Source organism: Mauremys mutica, chromosome 6 (genome assembly GCF_020497125.1).
Source record: "Mauremys mutica isolate MM-2020 ecotype Southern chromosome 6, ASM2049712v1, whole genome shotgun sequence".
Taxonomy (NCBI): Eukaryota; Metazoa; Chordata; order Testudines; family Geoemydidae; genus Mauremys; species Mauremys mutica.
The window spans coordinates 48,301,692-48,322,446 of record NC_059077.1 but is presented as its reverse complement, the minus strand read 5'-3'; the positions used below and the strand labels follow the sequence as shown (position 1 = coordinate 48,322,446).

At 41.1% G+C, this 20,755-nt stretch overlaps 1 protein-coding gene across 2 annotated transcripts in view; it reads right to left on the bottom strand.

The window, feature by feature from the left end:
- Positions 1-20,755, bottom strand: part of MSH3 (mutS homolog 3) — a 179,010-nt gene that overhangs the window by 142,707 nt on the left and 15,548 nt on the right. For both annotated transcript variants that reach the window (XM_045020759.1, XM_045020760.1), the window contains exons 5-8: positions 20,290-20,406; positions 19,405-19,522; positions 16,847-16,992; positions 15,090-15,256 (exon numbers count right to left, since the gene is read on the bottom strand). In XM_045020759.1, coding sequence (XP_044876694.1) covers positions 15,090-15,256; positions 16,847-16,992; positions 19,405-19,522; positions 20,290-20,406 — 548 coding nt within the window. The remainder of the gene's footprint in view (positions 1-15,089; positions 15,257-16,846; positions 16,993-19,404; positions 19,523-20,289; positions 20,407-20,755) is intronic.

Here is a 20,755-nt window from a genome sequence, read left to right as displayed (position 1 = left end):
GGGGGGCGCTAGGACCCTGCAGCAGCAGGTGATGCCGGAAGCCGGCATAGCGGAGGAGTGGAGTCAGCCTGAGCTCCCGGGCAGGCTCCCCGGGCGGTGAGGGGGCAGCAAGTGGGGGCCGGGAGACACTGGGGGGAGGCGCGTGGGGGCAGCAGGTGGGGCCAGGGGAGAGACCCGGCCCCAAACATTGGGGAGCAGCGCGCGGGGAACTTAGGCACAGAAAATAACTCGGGGAGGGGGGCGGGGTGAGGGGAGTTTGGCGGCGACAGGCAGTAAGTGGGGGACAGGGCGGGCTCTAGGCACCAGCGGGCCAAGCACCCGCTTGGGGCGGCATCCTGGGGAGGGCGGCAGATGGCCCCGGTGGACCTCCCTCAGGCATGCCTGCGGGAGGTCCACCGGAGCCGCCCACCCGCAACCGCCAGAGCGCCGCCCCCCGCCCCAGCAAATCCTAGCCGCGGCTGGGAGTTAAAAGGCTCTGGGCTCCCTGCCGCGGCGGGCAGCTCGGAGCCTTCTGATTCCCAGCCGCGGCTGGGAGTTAAAAGGCTCTGGGCTCCCCGCCGCGGCTGGGAGCCCGGAGCCCCCTCTGATTCCCAGCCGCGGCTGGGAGTTAAAAGGCTCTGGGCTCCCCGCCGCGGCGGGCAGCTCGGAGCCCCCTCTGATTCCCAGCCGCGGCTGGGAGTTAAAAGGCTCTGGGCTCCCTGCCGCGGCGGGCAGCTCGGAGCCTTCTGATTCCCAGCCGCGGCTGGGAGTTAAAAGGCTCTGGGCTCCCCGCCGCGGCGGGGAGCCCGGAGCCCCCTCTGATTCCCAGCCGCGGCTGGGAGTTAAAAGGCTCTGGGCTCCCCGCCGCGGCGGGCAGCTCGGAGCCTTCTGATTCCCAGCCGCGGCTGGGAGTTAAAAGGCTCTGGGCTCCCCACTCTAGAGCTGGCCCTGGTGGGGGAGCTCCACGGGCCGCAGGGAAGAGCTCCGTGGGCCGCATGCGGCCCGCGGGCCGCATGTTTGAGACCCCTGGTCTAGAAGATACCATCAGAGATGCTTAGTTTTGCAGTTCTCAAACTGTGGATTTGTGTCTCCTGAGGTTGTTAACAGCAAACATGCTTTTAAATGAATAATATATAGAGAATAGAAATAACAGACCTCAACTCTATTGTCTCGCTGCAAATGTGTGTACAGAGTCAATCCCTTACCTCTCTCTAAAAGTGCAAAGTTTCAAAAAGTTCAATGAACAGAAGATTGTTGGGGGCGGAATAAATCTGGACAAGGAGAAGAAGTCTGGAGATGAATGTGAGAAGCGAGGGACATACGCTTGTTTTGTTAAAATATTATGTGTTTGCTGTTGAAGAACAAAATCTAGAACACTTAGCATTGTTGTTTTAGTTAAATAAAACAATTTAAATATCTGTCTGGTGATGTTCTCCTCCTAATACAGCATGTCAAGAAAATCCTCCAAATATGAATGATTAACTTGTTGAACTGGAGATAGTTCACCTCCCAATGACTTCATAAATATCTTCTTCAACTACCTTTAACCAATCATTCATTTTCTGATATAGCTATAAAACTAATCTGAAAAGTTTTCAAAATAAATCACTGTTTAAAAATGTATAATGTGTACCTTCTAAAACTGAAACCTACATCTATCTCTGAGTTGTGAAGAATATATATTAAGGTTATAACAACCAACAAGAATGCACTTTTATGTAGAAAACCATGATTAAATCGAGTCTTCCTGACTAGTGATTTAAATCATGATTTAAATCAATTTGATTGAAATCAAATCCACCCTGTTTTAAACTAATGTAGCAATGGATTTATGGTTAAAATAGTAATGAGAATCTCTTCTACAATGTGTTAAACAACTAAAATATCATTTTAATTAACCAATCATAACTTTTTCACATGTTAATTACACAGCAGTTAGTGCAAGTTGCCAGGTTAAATCCAGCTCAGCTTCATAGCGGCAGAAAACTACAACCTGATGGTTATTTGTGGGTTAGTCCAATACTCTCTCTTTTAAATCCTCCTGAAGATTCATTTCTACTGTGCATACAAGAAACGGGTCAAAAACCAAACTTTTGTAATCACTTTAGTTTTATTTATATTTTGAAAACTCCTAACTAGTGCGTCCATGCATTCACTGTATAGCCATTCCTGATTTTCCTCTCATTCCCCTTCTCATTGTTCCCACTTGTGTTATGTCTAAATTAAACTGCTAATCCTTCAGGACAGGTACTTTGTCTTTTTATCTGTACTATGAGATGTCTAGCAAATCTCTGAACATTGTAGTGCAATAGTATTGTAAAATACAGTAATATTAGTAAGCTAATCAAAATGTGTTACCACCTTCATCTACTTCCCAGTAAACAAGTGACTACATCAAATACCACCACCATATTTAACATCCTTGCTGCAACCTCAGCAAACAAAGGATTGAATTGACATAAAAATTTAATTATCCTTCCAAGTAACAGTTGAGAAACTGGTACTATTGTTGTCTTTTCACACCTGTTCAATAGAAAACTTCAGCCTCCAAGGGCTCCCGCCAGTACTTTTTATAGGCACTACATTTACACTTCCTTAAAGTTACAGAGCTCTATTCCGCATTCCATGCACACACAAGATTCCCACTAATGTCAAGGTTGCTACTGAAACCAAGCCCAGTTCAATGGTGAAAAACATAGCAGCTGGTGACTATAAGGAATCCAAGACCTCACTGGTAATTAATGTAGATTGTGATCCTACAGTAAGTGCAAGTTTAGTGCATAGCCAAGCACAGTAAGTGAGGAGCATTTATTTTCCAACTCGGGAAACCTAAATTGGAGTCAAAACAGAATAACTCTGATGATCTTAGCCAACTGCAGTCTCCATTTATCTGAAACACAAAAACACCACATTGTTTGGTATAGTTGGCAGTTTGTATTCTGCCTGGCTCAAACCAGGGCTATTTGTCATAAGAATTAAATCCACTCACAATTTTAATTTAAAATCAATAGCGCGCTCTCTCTCTCTCTCTATACATATACACACACACACACACACACACACACCCCTATATATATATTCATTCATTCCAAATAATATTTTAACAATTAAATGATAATTGCATTTTAATATACAGTTGCAAATTCTTTCAGTAATTAGGCAAGCTCAAAGCACCAGCATTCACTCTGACGCCAGCTGTAGCCTCTGAAATCTGTTGGGCCACATTTAATTCCATAACCAGATTAGACAGCTCAAAAATCAAATTCCAGCATGTACACTATTTTTCAGTCCTTTACATCTCAGGCCTGAAGTCTCACTGTCCACATGTTAATTCTAGAACTTTGCACCAGTAACACGATGCCAAAATTTTACCAAGGAGTAGTTCCCTCAAAAATTTTCTGCACCTGTGAGCAACACATGACCTTATACTGGTAGTCAGTTAGAGAATGTGTCCCTTATAGCTCAAGATGTACAGGCCTCCATTAACTGTACAATCTCTCCAAGCTGGTATGAGGGGCTCAGTGTGGGAGAGAACAAGGCCCCTTGATGGAGGGGGAGGGGGTTTTGGCAACAGGATAGAACCCCATATCCCCTCTAAGTATCAGCTCTTCAAACTCAATGCTAGGGCTGAGGCAGGCAGTCACGGGAGGAAGCTGACTGCTTTACACCCATTTGGTCCATGAGCAGATGGTCTATAACGTTTTCAGGTAGCACCGCCATGTCTGTTGCCACTCCAAACACAACTGTTTCCTCCCTACTACAAACACATCACTGTGCACAACTCTCAATTTTTGGTGATTCTCTGGGATACCCCTTAAGCTTAACTGACTTACTGTACATTAAAGAACTGAGTGTGGGGAAGCAGGGGTTTCTTCAGATTCACCAGCCTTCTGAAGAAGTGGAACTCAGCTATATGTTCCTATTAACATTGATTTACATCTTCTAGGCTCTCTCTGCAAGTCAAGGAGCTAGTAGCTCAGGTTTGTTTGTTTGTTTGCTTTACATGAAAGCTAAGATTTTCCTTCATGGAACCTAAAGGCCATCGCTAACAAGAAACTTACAAAATTTCACTGAAGCCCATCAGAATATTCCTTACAGTATACCACAAAGTTAAAAAAACTGTGATATTACCCTGTATATACACATAGGTGCAAATACCAATCCTACTCATGTCTTTAAAAACAAACCAACTATTCTTTCATTAGGGGAATGAGGAAAAATAATTAAGTTGTATATGCAACATAAAGCATGTTTTACAAAGTGTCTTAACTTCTTCAGTTTTGTAAATAATTCCATTTGGTATCTATCCAAACCCTTCTGGCCTTCCCAGAAAATTACAACAGCTTAACAGATCAATTTGCACTGCAAATCTGCGTTTTAGGTATTTACACAATTGATTAAATTCTTCTGTTGCTCTTAAATTAAAAGCTTCATTTCTATGAGCTTCCTCTTAACCCATATCCTTTTTTCCCCTCTTAGACACAACTTGAGTTTATTTTAAATTAACAATTCAACATACACCAATTTGCTCTTTATGGTGTTTTCTTGCTCTGCCCCAAATCTTAGCAAGAGGGTGTTTAGCAGCAAGTGAATCACAAGGCTCAGGAGAAGCAGGATCTGGCATGTGAATCCTAGTACCTTGCAAATGTGGGCTGAGGGGGTCCCCTATTCACTTCTCAAAACCCTGCATGGAACCAAAGCATTGGGAGCCTGGAGAGGGGCAAATGGAGTCCCCTTCATTCCCCAAACCCCTGCAGAAGGTCAAGGTGCACTGGGAACCTAAGCTAGAGACTGGGAGTCTGCTTCTCTCCCCAAGTTTAACAGTACCAAGAAGCATGTGGCAGCAGAGCAGGGGCGCAAGAATGGGGGGAGATACAGCTAGACCACTAAAAAGAGAATGTAGCCACAGCACCATGAACAACGGGATAGGCTAGCTTCCCCAAGTATGTGCCTAGGGTCTTGGACAGGTACGTACTCAGGCAGTTAGCCCCTTCTGCCGCTGGTGCTGCCTTGGCTACACGCTGTTGTAAGTGCACTAGTTCAATCAGAAGCAGTGTGGGTATGTCTCCTCAAGCTAATAATTACACCTCTAGCTCCAAGTGCAGACATTTAGGCTCATGCAAACTTCCCTACTGAAAGATTCTTAAATACAATATGGAGTCAGCAAGGTTTTTAAGGTCCAGCTTGACAAAGCCCTGGCTGAGATGATTTAGTGGGGGATTGGTCCTGCTTTGAGCAGGGGGTTGGACTAGATGACCTCCTGAGGTCCCTTCCAATCCTGATATTCTATGATTCTATGATTCCCATCACTTTAGAAAAAATCAGGTCCTTTTTTTAGGTGCCTAAATCTGGATTTAGAAGCCTAACTTCTGGCCTTTTTATTTTTTAATAATATTTTGACCATTAGTCTTAGCCAGTTTTACTATTCCTATCTCAAAAAATGGCATATTGCTGTATATTAAATCTTCTCATGACTTTCAAATTTTGCTGAAGGAGGCTCATAAAGTGACACTTTCTCTTTGAATAAAAGCCAATTGTGGAACTACATATTTTTACAAATGACAGTGTCAATATAACAATTCAATTATTCCCCCAATTTATATAAACAAATTTAAAAAATCATTTAATCCATCAACAATAATGTAAGAATTCTTGCAATTCCAAATCAGAATTACCTCATACTACTGTTCTCAAAAAGGAGGAGAGTCAACAAAAGTGGCAGGTAATCTTCAGCCAACATCAGACAAGTTCAGAGCACATATAAAATGTATTTACAGCAAACAAAACAAACATCCCAGAAATGCCAGAGCGCTTGTTTAGTGCGCAAGCTGATGAACCCTGTCTTATGTATGGTGTTTGCACTGGCTTATCAGCAAAGCAAACTTCATTAGTAAGTATTCACTTTATAGACTTATAACGACATGACATGCACATTGGAAATTCAATTGCGGGGGTTACATCATGTAACCATGCCACTGAGATTTTTCTTTAATCCTAACGCAGTGACATCTCTTTGACGTTCAAACGTTTCTAATATAAAACAAACTCGCGACTCCAAATTACTACTATTGAAGTCAGCATTTCTATTCACCATCCACTCACATAAAGGACCTCAATTTTATTCTTTATGATTACAAAGGGAAAATTACTTAGTTATTCCATTTTTCCCATTCTGATAGCTGACGGAGGGACAGAAAGCATTATGGCACCACCTACTGGAAGCAAGGAGGCAAAAGAATTCCTAAATCCCACCCCTAAGTACTGTACATAAACCTCAACCTAAACATCCTACCTTGGGTTAGAGAAACTTCTAGAGCTACAGGAAACAATACACAAGCCAGGAAAAACAGTACCAAACAAGCAAGACCACATTAGCTAGAAGGGAGCAGGGGATGTAGGATGGGAGAAGAGGTGATTACAGCCAACAACTACTGGTAAATTATCTTCCTTTGTTGCATCTCTCTCACTTTTCTCCCCTTAGACAATGGATTAATGGACAGACAGCAGGTGTAGCAAGCAGTAACACTAGGAGATGTATTTACCTTCTTGTACTGCTAGCAGGTCTTTAGACAGCAAAAGGAGATTAATCTGAGAAGCAGAGAGGTTAACTGATGCATGTAAAGGAGCAGAGAGACGCCCACATTGCCATCTTGCACACCTTGGAAATCAATGCTTCAATGCACACTGTCCATGAAGCAGAGCCTTCTCTAGCCAAATGTCATCTCTCAAACTCAGAACAAGACATCCTGGTGATCTTGATCACAGACCATAAGAACACGGCCTTCAACCCTTCTAGCAATAATGATTTTGGATGCTACTTCACCAGAAAGATAAAACTGAGCAGAAGTTTAACATCTAATAAGTGCAGCTCATCACATAGTAGGAGGAATACCCAGGTTTGGACTGAAAGAACAAATTCCAGACAAAGCTGAAAACCTACCTTTCTAGCAAGAACTGAAGGTATGTAAGAGAATATGATACTTAAAGTCACTCACTGTCACTGCAATAAGAAAGGCCATCGAAATCTGCCCTGAGCATGCAAAAAAGGTTGTGTCAGAATCTGCAAGATGAAGTACAGTTCCACTGAGGGACTCTCAGATCAATCACTGGTCTTTCAGACCCTTCTTGAACACTGACAGAAGGAAATTCAAAGCCCCTTGGATGTGCTGCAAAACAAAACCTAAGAGGTGAGTGCTATGGCAGAAAGGCCACCAACTACGCTGCAGAGATCCTCTGCTGTGAGAGGGACAATGCAACACAAAGCACTTGTAGAGAAATGGGGAGGGACAAATGAGCCCCACAAGAAAATAAAAATTCCACTGAACCTATGATTGCCTTGGCTCCCTAACCAATGCAGAAAAATTGAGGAAAAAGGTGCCACTGAAGAGTGGCAGGGAAAATTAACCTTGCCCCGTGACACGGAAATAGAAGTGTTGGCTTCTGCACTCCCACCGTGGAGAGGGAAGGTAGAGACTGCGGAGCTAGGAAAGGACTTAGAAATGGGTCCCTAGGCTGTGGAGTGCTGAAGAGATTTTATACAAGCAGCCAGAGCCTTGGTTTTAACATCTCAAGAAGGAGCAGAGGCAGGAGAAATATTTGCTAAAGCAGGACTTACTAGCAGAGAGATCAACTGAGACACCTCAGATCCTCCAGAACAATGTGGAGGAAGCAAAGCTGGATTGACTACGGAGCAGAGCTGCAAGTCCAGGTCTAGTTTAATTATATTTTCTCTGTGTATTCAAAAATAAAACCTGTTTTCTAAGCAGGTTTTGACTTTTTTTTAAAAAGTAAAAGGATGTGATTTCACAGACAAGTATTTTTTAAAGATTTAACCTTTACTGGCATTCAACATGCCATCACTTGCTGTCACTACTAGTTCATGTTGATATAAGTCATCATCAAAGTTCTCCCAGACGATATTGGACTATAACCACTACAATAAACATACATGCTGAGCAACCAAATTTTATTTCTGTAGAACTCATCTTTCTTCACCATGTCCACTCACTGTTTGTTACTGCCACTGTTTTGTCATGCCTAAATTTACACCTGAAGCTCCTTGGGGCTGGGACCATGTCTTCCTGTTTATTCTGCAGAGTATATAACACTCCACCACTAGTACACAGTATTCACAAGAATAGTTTACTTATCAAGCACATTCTCGTCAAGATCACCCAGGAGACAAATGTAAAGGAACACTGTTAGGTTCTATACTGTATTTTATTAAAAAATGATTTTCCTTACTTGTATTATAGACATGCAGGTAGCAACTCTTATAGTTAAGGTTGCCCAACTCTTCTCATTATAAAACTGTTTTCAGTTGTTTATAGCTTTTGACAAACTTTAACCAATTAGGATAAAATTTCCATGCCAGATGTGCACCTCAAGAGAAATTTTTCTTTTCTTTATTTTTTTTTTTTTTAAATTTCAGCATAGATTGTTATGCCATTTCTGGGGGCACCGACTTTTTTTGCCCATGTTAATGAAGAGTTGTAATTTTTTTGTAATTTTTTTTTTAAAAGAAGTTCTAGTGCCTCTGTGTTTTGGAGCAGGGACTTGAAATTCAGCAGGGGCATCACCGTAGTGTCTAAGATATGCCTTTTGCTGTTCCTGTGGAAAAATGTCAAGTTATGAGACCTCTGAAAAAACGTCAATTTGCACATTATCAACAGAAGTTTCTTAGCTTGGCATCTAAATCTCCAAAGATTTCCGCCGCATTAAGCATGCTGTTGCCCCTCAGAGTCTGATCAGACTGCACTGTATCATAATGTATAAGTATAATGGAGCTGAATTAAGATTGCATGCCATTTCTTAACTTTTGAGTGCTTGACTTTATAACCTTAATTAATATGCTTTTAATGTAGATTTTTAATGTAATTATTAATAATGCCTTAGAGTAAAACAAAGAATTTTTAAAATGTAATATACCATATATACTCGATCATATGCCGGTTCGTTTATAAGCCATTCCCCCCCAAGATGGATGAGTAAAAATGGAAAATTTTTATGACCCATTCATAATCCGACCCTATAATTCAGGGGTCAGCAAACTTTGGCTCACGGGCCAAGATGGTTTGTTTACCTTGAGCGGCCACAGGCACAGAGGTAAACCCAAGTAAACAAAGTGTCCCGGTGCGCCAGCATCTTACCCTAATGGGCCGGGACATCAATTGGTGGGGAAATTTTTGGGAGGGAGGGTGGGGGGGGAAGAATCTGGGGGTTGGGGGAGTAACCCTTGTGACCACCCCCCACATGACCCCACCCCTAGCCCGGGACCCCCACACTCTCCCCATCCCATCCCTTCCCATCTTATCTGGGGAGGGCCGGGGAGGATGTCTCTGGCCTGGCTGGAGCTGCTCTGGTGAGCCAGACCGCGCGGCCCGGCTGCAGCATGTTCCAGCGGGCTCGGCCCGGCTGCAGCATGTTCCAGTTATGTAAATCTAATGTCCATAAATCCTACCCCCTAAGAGAAGTAAAGGACTGAAGCCTTTATTTCAGTCTAAGACTTCAAAGATATCGGGAGAAAGCACAAGTAGGTGAGTGCAAGAGGGGAGGGCTCCAGCCCCATACTGGGACACCAGGACGATCAGTGAGTTATCTTACATGCCTATACACAAATGCAAGAAGCCTGGGGAACAAGCAGCGAGAACTAGAAGTCCTGGCACAGTCAAGGAATTATGATGTAATTGGAATAACAGAGACTTGGTGGGATAACTCACATGATTGGAGTACTGTCATGAATGGATATAAACTGTTCAGGAAGGATAGGCAGGGCAGAAAAGGTGGGGGAGTTGCGTTGTATGTAAGAGAGCAGTATGACTGCTCAGAGCTCCAGTATGAAACGGCAGAAAAACCGGAGAGTCTCTGGATTAAATTTAGAAGTATGAACAACAAGGGTGATGTCGTGGTGGGAGTCTGCTACAGACCACCAGACCAGGGGGATGAGGTGGACGAGGCTTTCTTCCAGCAACTAACAGAAGTTGCTAGATCACAGGCCCTGGTTCTCATGGGTGACTTTAATCACCCTGATATCTGCTGGGAGAGCAATACAGCAGTGCACAGACAATCCAGGAAGTTTCTGGAAAGTGTAGGGGACAATTTCCTGGTGCAAGTGCTGGAGGAACCAACTAGGGGAAAAGCTCTTCTTGACCTGCTGCTCACAAACAGGGAAGAAATAGTAGAGGAAGCAATAGTGGATGGGAACCTGGGAGGCAGTGACCATGAGATGGTCGAGTTCAGGATCCTGATACAAGGAAGAAAGGAGAGCAGTAGAACAGAGACCCTGGACTTCAGAAAAGCAGACTTTGACTCCCTCAGGGAACTGATGGGCAAGGTCCCCTGGGAGAATAACATGACGGGGAAAGGAGTCAAGGAAAGCTGGCTGTATTTTAAAGAATCCTTATTGAGGTTGCAGGAACAAACCATCCCGATGTGTAGGAAGAAAAGTAAATATGGCAGGTGACCAGCTTGGCTTAACAGTGAAATTCTTGCTCGTCTTAAACACAAAAAAACAGTTTACAAGAAGTGGAAGATTGGACAAATAACCAGGGAGGAGTATAAAAGTATTGCTCAGGCATGCAGGAGTGAAATTAGGAAGGCCAAATCACGCTTGGAGTTGCAGCTAGCCGGAGATGTTAGGAGTAACAAGAAGGGTTTCTTCAGGTATGTTAGCAACAAGAAGAAAGTCAAGGAAAGTGTGGGCCCCTTGCTGAATGAGGGAGGGAACCTAGTGACAGAGGATGTGGAGAAAGCTAGTGTACTCAATGCTTTTTTTGCCTCTGTCTTCACAGACAAGGTCAGCTCCCAGACAGCTGCACTCTGCAGCACGGTATGGGGAGGAGGTGACCAGCTCTCTGTGGAGAAAGAAGTAGTTCGGGACTATTTAGAAAAGCTGGACGAGCACAAGTCCATGGGGCCGGATGCACTGCATCCGAGGGTGCTAAATAAGATTGTTGGCCGATAAGATTGCAGAGCCATTGGCCATTATCTTTGAAAAATCATGGTGATCGGGGGAGGTCCCGGATGACTGGAAAAAAGCTAATGTAGTGCCCATCTTTAAAAAAGGGAAGAAGGAAGATCCAGGGAACTACAGGCCAGTCAGTCTCACCTCAGTCCCTGGAAAAATCATGGAACAGGTCCTCAAGGAATCAATTCTGAACCACTTAAAGGAGGGGAAAGTGATCAGGAACTGTCAGCATGGATTCACCAAAGGCAAGTCATGCCTGACTAACCTAATTGCCTTCTATGATGAGATAACCGGTTCTGTGGATGAGGGGAAAGCAGTGGATGTGCTATTTCTGGACTTTAGCAAAGCTTTTGATACAGTCTCCCATAGTATTCTTGCCAGCAAGTTAAAGAAGTATGGGCTGGATGAATGGATGGTAAGGTGGATAGAAAACTGGCTAGATGGTCGGGCTCAACGGGTAGTGATCAATGGTTCCATGTCTAGTTGGCAGCCGGTATCAAGTAGAGTGCCCCAAGGGTCGGTGCTGGGGCCGGTTTTGTTCAATATCTTCATTAACGATCTGGAGGATGGTGTGGACTGCACCCTTAGCAAGTTTGCAGATGACACTAAACTGGGAGGAGTGGTTGATACGCTGGAGGGTAGGGATAGCACACAGAGGGACCTAGACAAATTAGAGGATTGGGCCAAAAGAAATATGATGAGGTTCAACAAGGACAAGTGCAGAGTCCTGCACTTAGGACGGAAGAATCCCATGCACTGCTACAGACTAGGGACCGAATGGCTGGGCAGCAGTTCTGCAGAAAAGGACCTAGGGGTTACGGTGGACGAAAAGCTGAACATGAGTCAACAGTGTGCCCTTGTTGCCAAGAAGGCTAATGGCATTTTGGGTTGTATAAGTAGGGGCATTTCCAGCAGATCGAGGGATGTGATCATTCCCCTCTATTCAGCACTGGTGAGGCCTCATTTGGAGTACTGTGTCCAGTTCAGTTTTGGGCCCCACACTACAAGAAGGATGTGGATAAATTGGAGAGAGTCCAGCGGAGGGCAACAAAAATGATTAGGGGGCTGGAGCACATGACTTATGAGGAGAGGCTGAGGGAACTGGGATTGTTTAGCCTGCAGAAGAGAAGAATGAGGAGGGATTTGATAGCTGCTTTCAACTACCTAAAAGGGGGTTCCAAAGAGGATGGATCTAGACTGTTCTCAGTGGTAGAAGATGACAGAACAAGGAGTAATGGTCTCAAGTTGCAGAGGGGGAGGTTTAGGTTGGACATTAGGAAAAACTTTTTCACTAGTAGGGTGGTGAAGAACTGGAATGGGTTACCTAGGGAGGTGGTGGAATCTCCTTCCTTAGAGGTTTTTAAGGTCAGGCTTGACAAAGCCCTGGCTGGGATGATTTAGTTGGGTTTGGTCCTGCTTTGAGCAGGGGGTTGGACTAGATGACCTCCTGAGGTCCCTCCCAACCCTGAGATTCTATGATTCTATTCTATGATTAAAGAGCTGCTACGCTTCTCCTATGTCCTGCCTGCAATTTGGAGGTGGATTTCATCTCCCAGCTCCCACAGAGTTCTACACACAAAGTCTGTTTATTTTTGGCTTTGTGCAGGAATGGGGCATGTGAATTTCATCCTTTCTGTACTATATTTCTGACAGAAGCCATTTCTTGGCTGAATATCATGGATTTTACACAATTTTAAAAAGAGCCAATGATATTGTTCTGCCTACAACCTTGTCCATTACTTGCAGTATCTTTTTCCATACTAGTATACGTGGGCAGCAGGACACATTCAATCTCAACTGTGTATTTGACAAAGTCTCTGACTAAACAATCAAGTGCAAGTCCAGCATATTCAAGAAAAATGTAAGTACTGAATTACACGTGGTTTGGCCAGAAAATGCAACTTGAGGTATTTATGGCATTTTATTCTATTTTTTTTATTGTAAAATACATTTAAAGCCTCCCACCACATTTTCTAATTAGCTAACTCTGGCATTGGACATGCCAATTGCAAGTTTGTAATACAAGACTCCAAAATCAGGTGTGTAGTCACAGTGCTAGAGTAGCGTTTCTCTACAGTGGTGATGCCTTTGAAGGAAATCCTGTGTGTTAATGGTAATTTGTTGGAATATCTGCAACTCCACCCATGCTGAGGAGCTATATTATACCTTTCGTCAGCATGGGCAATGAACAGGCAATCACCTTTTTTTTTTTTTTTAAATAAAAAAAAACCCTAAAACTGCAGACAAATTTGACTCAGTCACCAGGGCCAATATCTTTTCTAGAAAATAAATGTATATATTAGATCATTTTTTTGCAACATAAATATTTCCAAGCAGGAAGGAAAACAGCATTTTGTCCAATTCGTATCTGACTAATACAAAGGACTATCAGAAGTCTCTCATATCTCTAACCAAATAATAATCAGATGCACTTTGTAACTGTGGTAAATATAATTGGAAATGCTGGCTGCTTTAACACACAACAAGGATGAAAGTTTTGCAGATAACATGAAGTATCACTTTCTCTTAGACAACTGAGACAACTCCTAAAGAAACACAAAACTGTTCGTTTTAGCTGCCTGGTAAATAACGTTTAGGACATCTTTTTTGCCATATTATGCATGTAAGTAAGATCCTAATATAACTTCTGAAATAAAAGTATAACAAAATGAAAATCCGAACACTTCAAATCTAATGCTGAAACATCTGGAAAAAACCTGAAGATCAGCAAAATGTAGAGTCTCCTCCTTAATTCTGAGGAATTCTCCTGAGCTTGCATCTTACCTCAACAATTGTGTCAACACTCAGTCAACTTAGGAATTTGCTATCCAACATATGAAAAAAAAGCTTAAAACATTATTAACAAAACTAGCAGCTGCATTATTTTAAACCAAAAGGTATTTTCCACAGAACAGGAAGTCCATCTTTTTACAAACTGGCACCATGTAAACTGCTAAAAACGGTAAATAAACCCTTTTGAAGAGAGATCTATCAATCAGGATATTGTTTTCAAGAAATAAATATATATACACATACACAACTGTTTTTTCCTGTTCACCAAAGCATCTGCTAATCTATTTTTCCATTTGGACAAAGAACAAGTCTTCTTGTTCCCAGCTGCCAGCAATTCCAAACCTCTACAAGTTGTCTAATTTGTTCAAATATTAATATACATCTCTTTCCCATAATTAGGCATCTGTCATAGAATTCTTGTCTTGTCTGGAAATGCAGATTGCACACAACCAATAAATGTTTAAATCTAGAAAAGCAGAGATACATTTCAAATTCATATATTCCTGTTCCTCTAATTCCTATATAAATACAGGAAAGCTGCCGCTATAAACCAATCAATTGAAAAGCGTGGCAGTCCTGCAGGATGAAGTTCAGGAACTCATGGGACCTGCCAAGTTCCAGCATCATCTTTGACTCCCTCTGTGAAAGGAGAAAATCTCTATGTCTTCTTTAAAAGCTAAGAAAACAGTTCCTTGAACATTTGTATACTTTTTTTAAACCATTAAAAAACTTAACACTACATTCTCAGAAAAAAAAATGGCAACCATAAGGAGTGTCAGCAGGACTTCGCAAGCTCACAAGCCATGTTTAGAAAGATGACGTGCTCTTGTCCTATGGTCCCATGGCTGTTATCCAGCTACAGCTTTATAGTCTATTTTTATCCCAGACTGAATTCCACAATAAATTTGCCATTGAAAAAGAGCCTCCAGCCTTCTTTTGAAGCATCTGTCATTTAAAAATATAAGGAAATGTTGAAATGTAAATGATGGAATGGCCATAATACTTCTGTCCCACCGGTTTTAAGAGAGTCTAATAGGAAGTACAAAAACTTTCCAACAGGTATTTAATTCTCCATGTCTAATTAACAAAGAGTGCTATAGAGGGGGGAAAAGCCTCAAATCATTCAGAGAACTTAAAGGTATAAGATACACAAGCAGCTCAACATCACATTCAGATACCACAGTGATGGGCACATTAGAATTACTTATATTAGATAGATAGATCATGTCAGTTAAGGGGATATTTATGCAAACAGTGAACTGTGGCAGTTTCAAAGAAGGTCTTACTTTAGAAAACTATGTATCACTGCTGGCTTCCAGATCCAAAGTTGCTACATAATGTAACAACATACCTTACAGAGGTTATGCTGCTGATGAGCCTCTCAGATTGATCCGACAAGTATGATGGAAGCAGTAGTTCAACTGGTTGCAGGCGCAAAACTCGACTCTCTAATTCTAAGCGAGATGCGGAGTCCTGAAAACTGTCAAAAACTACTTCCCCCGTAGTGGGTTGGACTGCCTGTCAGATACAAAAATATATAAATAGAGCATTCACCCTGCCATTGACAAACATCGTATTTTGCTAAGGCAGCAGAAGCCAAAATAAGTCACTTTTGCTTGCTTCTGAGCGTGCACAACAATTTTTGAGTATCTGCCAGCAGGCACATGTAAAGCTCAAAGACGAGTTTTGGTTAGTCATTTAGGTTTTAACAAATTAGCAAGGAAATTTCGCACACACTTAATGGTGTGCTACACAAAAACGATGACTCCACCAGTCCCACAATTTCTTGGAGACATTGGAAAATTAAAAATAAGTACATATTTCAAATGTAGAGAACATAGATCCTATCCTAACAATTTTGAAAGCCCAAATGTTAGACTAAACAGGATGATAATGATGTCTTAAAATATGTTAAGTTTCATTGCCACTATTAAGGGGCAATGCAAATCCACCTAATTGAAAACCTATGGAATTTAGACAGGATTCTCCCTAAAAAAAAGATGTCTTTCTAAAATGTGCTTTTACAACTGAGGAGGGACAAGGTGGTTGAGGTAATATCTTTTATTGGTCCAACTTCTGTTGGAGAGAGAGACAAGCTTTTGAGCGAATCTCTCTCTAATATCTTCAGACTGACACGGTACGCCACCACTTATAACTGGGACAGATAAACAGTGGGGTGGTCAGATATCACAATAAGTACAATAAAAAAAACATGTAAATAAAATGAATGAATGAACCATCAGTAGAGAGAGAATCAATTCTCATTTAAGTCATCATTTTCCCAGTTATATAGTTCTCATTTCAGAATCTCCAAAGAAAATCAGAAATTAAAGTTTAAGAAGACTGTGACTCTCTCATTACTAAACTTCTGTGAAGAGCAATTTATTGAGGAAACAGATGCAGTCAGCAACAAGTGTAAGCATTTTGAACACTTAAGAGGGATAACATTTTAAACATAATTTACAAAACATGTTTAAATGCTAACGTATTTTTTTTGTATTTGTATAAAACACTATGTTTTCAAGCAATTATGCATGAGCAAATGTGATATGCCTTGTATACTGATATATAAATCAAGCGATCAACTCAAGTGTTTCTGATTATTTTTTATATAACAGGGGTCGGCAACCTTTCAGAAGTGGTATGCCGAGTCTTCATTTATTCACTCTGATTTAAGGTTTTGCGTGCCAGTAATAATTTTAATGTTTTTAGAAGGTCTCTTTCTATAAATCTATAATATATAACTAAACTATTGTTGTATGTAAAGTAAATAATGTCTTTAAAATGTTTAAGAAGCTTCATTTAAAATTAAATTAAAATTCAGAGCCCCTGTGACCAGGACCCAGGCAATGTGAGTGCCACTGAAAATCAGCTCACGTGCCACCTTTGGTACGCATGCCATAGGTTGCCAACCCTGATATAAAATGTCTCATTCAATTCACAAATGAATTGAAAGATATAAATACCATTCATGAAAAACTTTGCATTATGTCTTATAAACACCATTACTGTCAGGAGAGACAATCACAAAGGAATTTTAAAACACAGAGATAAATCACAAAATAAGCCGTAACCACAAACTCAGATTCCTCAAGGAAGAAAACTTACCACTATGCCTATGACAACATCCCCTTTCTTCTTGTCTCTTAAGCTTTCTTTATTTTCACAGATACAAAGAAGATAGTTATCGGAAACATCAGCTGTTAATTCTTCAACATCTACAGGATCATCTAGCTTCAGCAAGGGGTTCACATTTGATAAATATTAAAAAAAAAAACCAAATAGTTCACAGAGATAAAACCAGCGATGGCTGCTGAAAACAATTTTCTCTCTGGAATAAACATAATAGCATTCCATATACCTAGCACAAACACCAACTTGACAGAGGACATAAAACTCCTTCCTACATAAAACTGACTCAGGTGGTATGATACTGGTCAATTTCAAATCCCTGACAGCACCAAAACCAAAGTCAATGGTGGCCTTAGGCCCATGCCCACTGACAGAGCCCCACAGCGTATGCATACATATCATCATCATCTCAACAAAACACCAGTCTTTATACTACGTCTGCAGTCTTCCATTCAAACAATAGCAGGCTGTTGCAGATACTAAATTCCCTACTGTCTTTGTGCTATCCCTGCTCAGTAAGTAGCACTTTGACCAAGTAACCTACTAGCCAGCTTGTAAAACTTGTGCAATTGACAATAAAAAGAGCAAAATTTGCTGATGAGCATCACAGGCCAGGAAGCTAGGACTTGATGTAGTAGCAACAGTCTGCAATGGAAACCACTAGTGTCCTAGCAGTAGCAGTGGAGAGCAAAAGATCACCTGCATTTATTTATTCCATTCAAACCATGCAAGGTGTCAGTCATTCAGTGTTGTTCCTCACTCCACTAGCATTTACCTGAGCCTTCCAACACATTTCAAGAGTAACTAGTCACACTGGTGTCTCTGGCAAAAAAACACCAACAATAGTATTATAATGTCCTTGCTCCATTAAACAATTGTGCAGCAAGTTGCTTCCCTGATTTGTGGGTTTTAACTTCTAGTACCCCTTTCCCTAACTACAGTTTTAGGATGACCTAATCAAGAAATAAATAGAAGATGTGTTTTCTTTTGTCTCTTGTCTCCCTTTTGGCACACAGGACCTCACAGAGAGGGCAAATGTACCAAACCTGAAGAGTGGTTTTATAAAGCTAGCAGGAAGTAGATAGGAGAATGGTTTAGTCACAAGAAGAGGGAAGTGGATGAGCTAGCCCTATACAATGTAAGATGTGTTCTCATCTTAATTTAGTGAGCTCAAGTCAAGTCAATGTTCTTCTTTAGCATTAAGTACCTAATAACTACTTAGTGTGAAAATTTTAAAAGAACCTGTGGGTGCTGTATGGGGATGGTGACAAAAGCCAAAGAAATGGACAAAGTAAAAGGTAGAAAGAAATAGCTCTGCTAGTCAAAAGCCATTTTTAATTCATTTTGATAGCCTATTTCAGTTACAAGAATTAAGGCAGGCTCCCAATGTTAGATTTTTCATAGCCCATTGGCTTTAGATTCAGGCTCACCTCATTTTGTATGAAACGTTGTTACCAGTGTCAATAGTACTTCTCCCCTCGTTCATTATTAGGCCATAGGACCCACTTGTGTTTGTTTTAATTGTATCCACCTCTAAACAAAATTAAATCCAGGTGCTGACTCCAGACTCTTAATCCTTCCCCCTTTCATTAAGTATTACTAATGCTATACCTACCAACTGGTCAAAAAGCTGGTCATGACATCACCAAAAGCACAGCATAAACCCTAGCAGTCCATTTTCTCATTTGAAAAAAAAACAAGAATTGTGGGGACGATGTAATCTCTGTTATATTGCAACACACTTAAAAACCTGAGAGATTTCATTCTTCATGAAATCTGGATGACGTCCACAGCCTAAAATTTGGATCTTCTTTTAAGCATCATTAGCCTTGTCTTAACAGCACAGCAAACCGTTCAGAAACCTTATTTGCTGCTGCCATAGATTTCCTTTTATATTAAGTGTTGGCCACTAAATATGCACCTGTATAAGGGATTTACAATTTGACTTTTTTATTTTTATTTTGTCATATAAGTAATTCCCCCCAGGCTATGCAAACAGAAAATTTTGCTCTCGTGTTTATTGCATACCCAAAAATATCAAAGGTTAAGATGAGGAAGCCCTTGATTCTTGAAGTCTCATTTCTAGCAACAAAATTCCTGATGCTGATTTCCAGAGGTTCTTTTTTTTTTTTTTTTAAATTAATGGAACTGGATGCACTGCCATTTCCAAAAAGTGCTCCAATAATGCAATCTCGCAATAGACTCCAATGCTATTGCAAAACATCTGAAACGCACAAATATTGACAGTTTTAACATTTCACCATCCTCTATTTCCCAGTCCTATTGAATAAATTTCTGCTGTAAATACAGAAGTGACAACAGGTGCAATACAGCCAGAACATTCCCAGTGCAGAGGAAAAGAACAGCCAGCACTTCCCACCCACCCCCATTACTTAACAGGAACATGCTCTCTTATACCGAAGGACTATGGGAAGAAATCTCAAACACACACAACTCATACTGAACATTGCATAACACAGAGCACAATGAAGGTTAGTATAAAAGCAAAATAATTAACACATCAAAAAGGATATCTTCTCCAATAAGTGTAGATTTGGTATAGAGAGCAGTCAGTTTTCGAGTAAATAGAGAGCTTTTATTTTCTCCAGCAGCCTTCAGTGCTGCAGTTTCCATTTGTTTTACAACTCCCACCTATAATATACACAAATAGAAAATGTTAGCTGATGAACAAAAAAAGGATAACCAACTTTAAACAACAACAAAACTTTAATTTAAGAGATCCAAATAGTAAACCATAATGTGCTTGTGAGAGGAGAAGGGCTAAAACTAGTCCTACTAATTCAGCCCATCAAGTATGACAGAATTGCAGCTTACCTGCAACTTCCTTTCTCCTCTTGCCCTTACTGTCTCACATTCTATACTGAAACAACTTAGCTTGAGAGGCTGACCACCTGTCACCTGCTGCGACAATTCTTTCACTGTAGATAGTAAAGTTCACCAGAACATCAGGCGATAAGAGGTACAAAAAAGATTCACATGAGCATAAAGGGGAAAGGAAGGGAAAGAAGAGAGGAAAAAACATGGGTTGGGAAGTTAAAAAAGAGAGGAAAACAGAAAGGGGAGAGAGAGATGGAGAAAGTGCTTTCTGTCCTACTTTCTATTACTCATTGACAGGCAGAACTGCTTCCAGAAAAGTCAATTGGACCTGAAATATTGTGAGATCAACAGAGGAGGCTTGAATCAACATAACTAAAAATCATAAAAATTCCAAGACATTGTGTACAGAAAGCACTGAATGAAAGGGAGTTTCATGTATTTTTCCAGTAAAATATTAAAAGGTTTCATATTTTGTATCTTTCAAAAAAGCGAGACAACATCCATATGACATCAACAAATTCTTTCGGTAAGGAATGAGACTATTTTCATTTTAACAATATCTAATTAAATCCAAAAATGACCTTATATCCTTTTGCTACAAGTCGCCGTACATGAACAAATAGTCTGTGAGTTGGTATACTGGCCGTCATAAAATTGTGATCCTGATGACAGTAAATGTTTAGTTCCTTTGCTGCAATCTGCGAAGTATGAAAAAAACTGTCAACAATTCAGGTCGCTCTTATTTCACATTCCCTATCTAGCTTCCTTGGTAACTATGATGGAGTTGTGTGAATACAAACTTGTCAAAAAGCAATACTGCAAATCAGCTATTAACCAAAGCTATGGCAGTGTGTTGTGGAATACTAAGCAGAAGAACTGAGGTACTAGAAGACTAAGCATGAAGCAGGAGTTCACAGTCTCAGCATCCTAACCAGAACAAAGGACTCCACTCCCGCAGGCTTTACTTGTCAACTTATCAGGGTGGATAAAAATCAAATTATTCTTTTTAAAAAATAAAATTATTTTGATTTAAACTGGGTTTTTTAT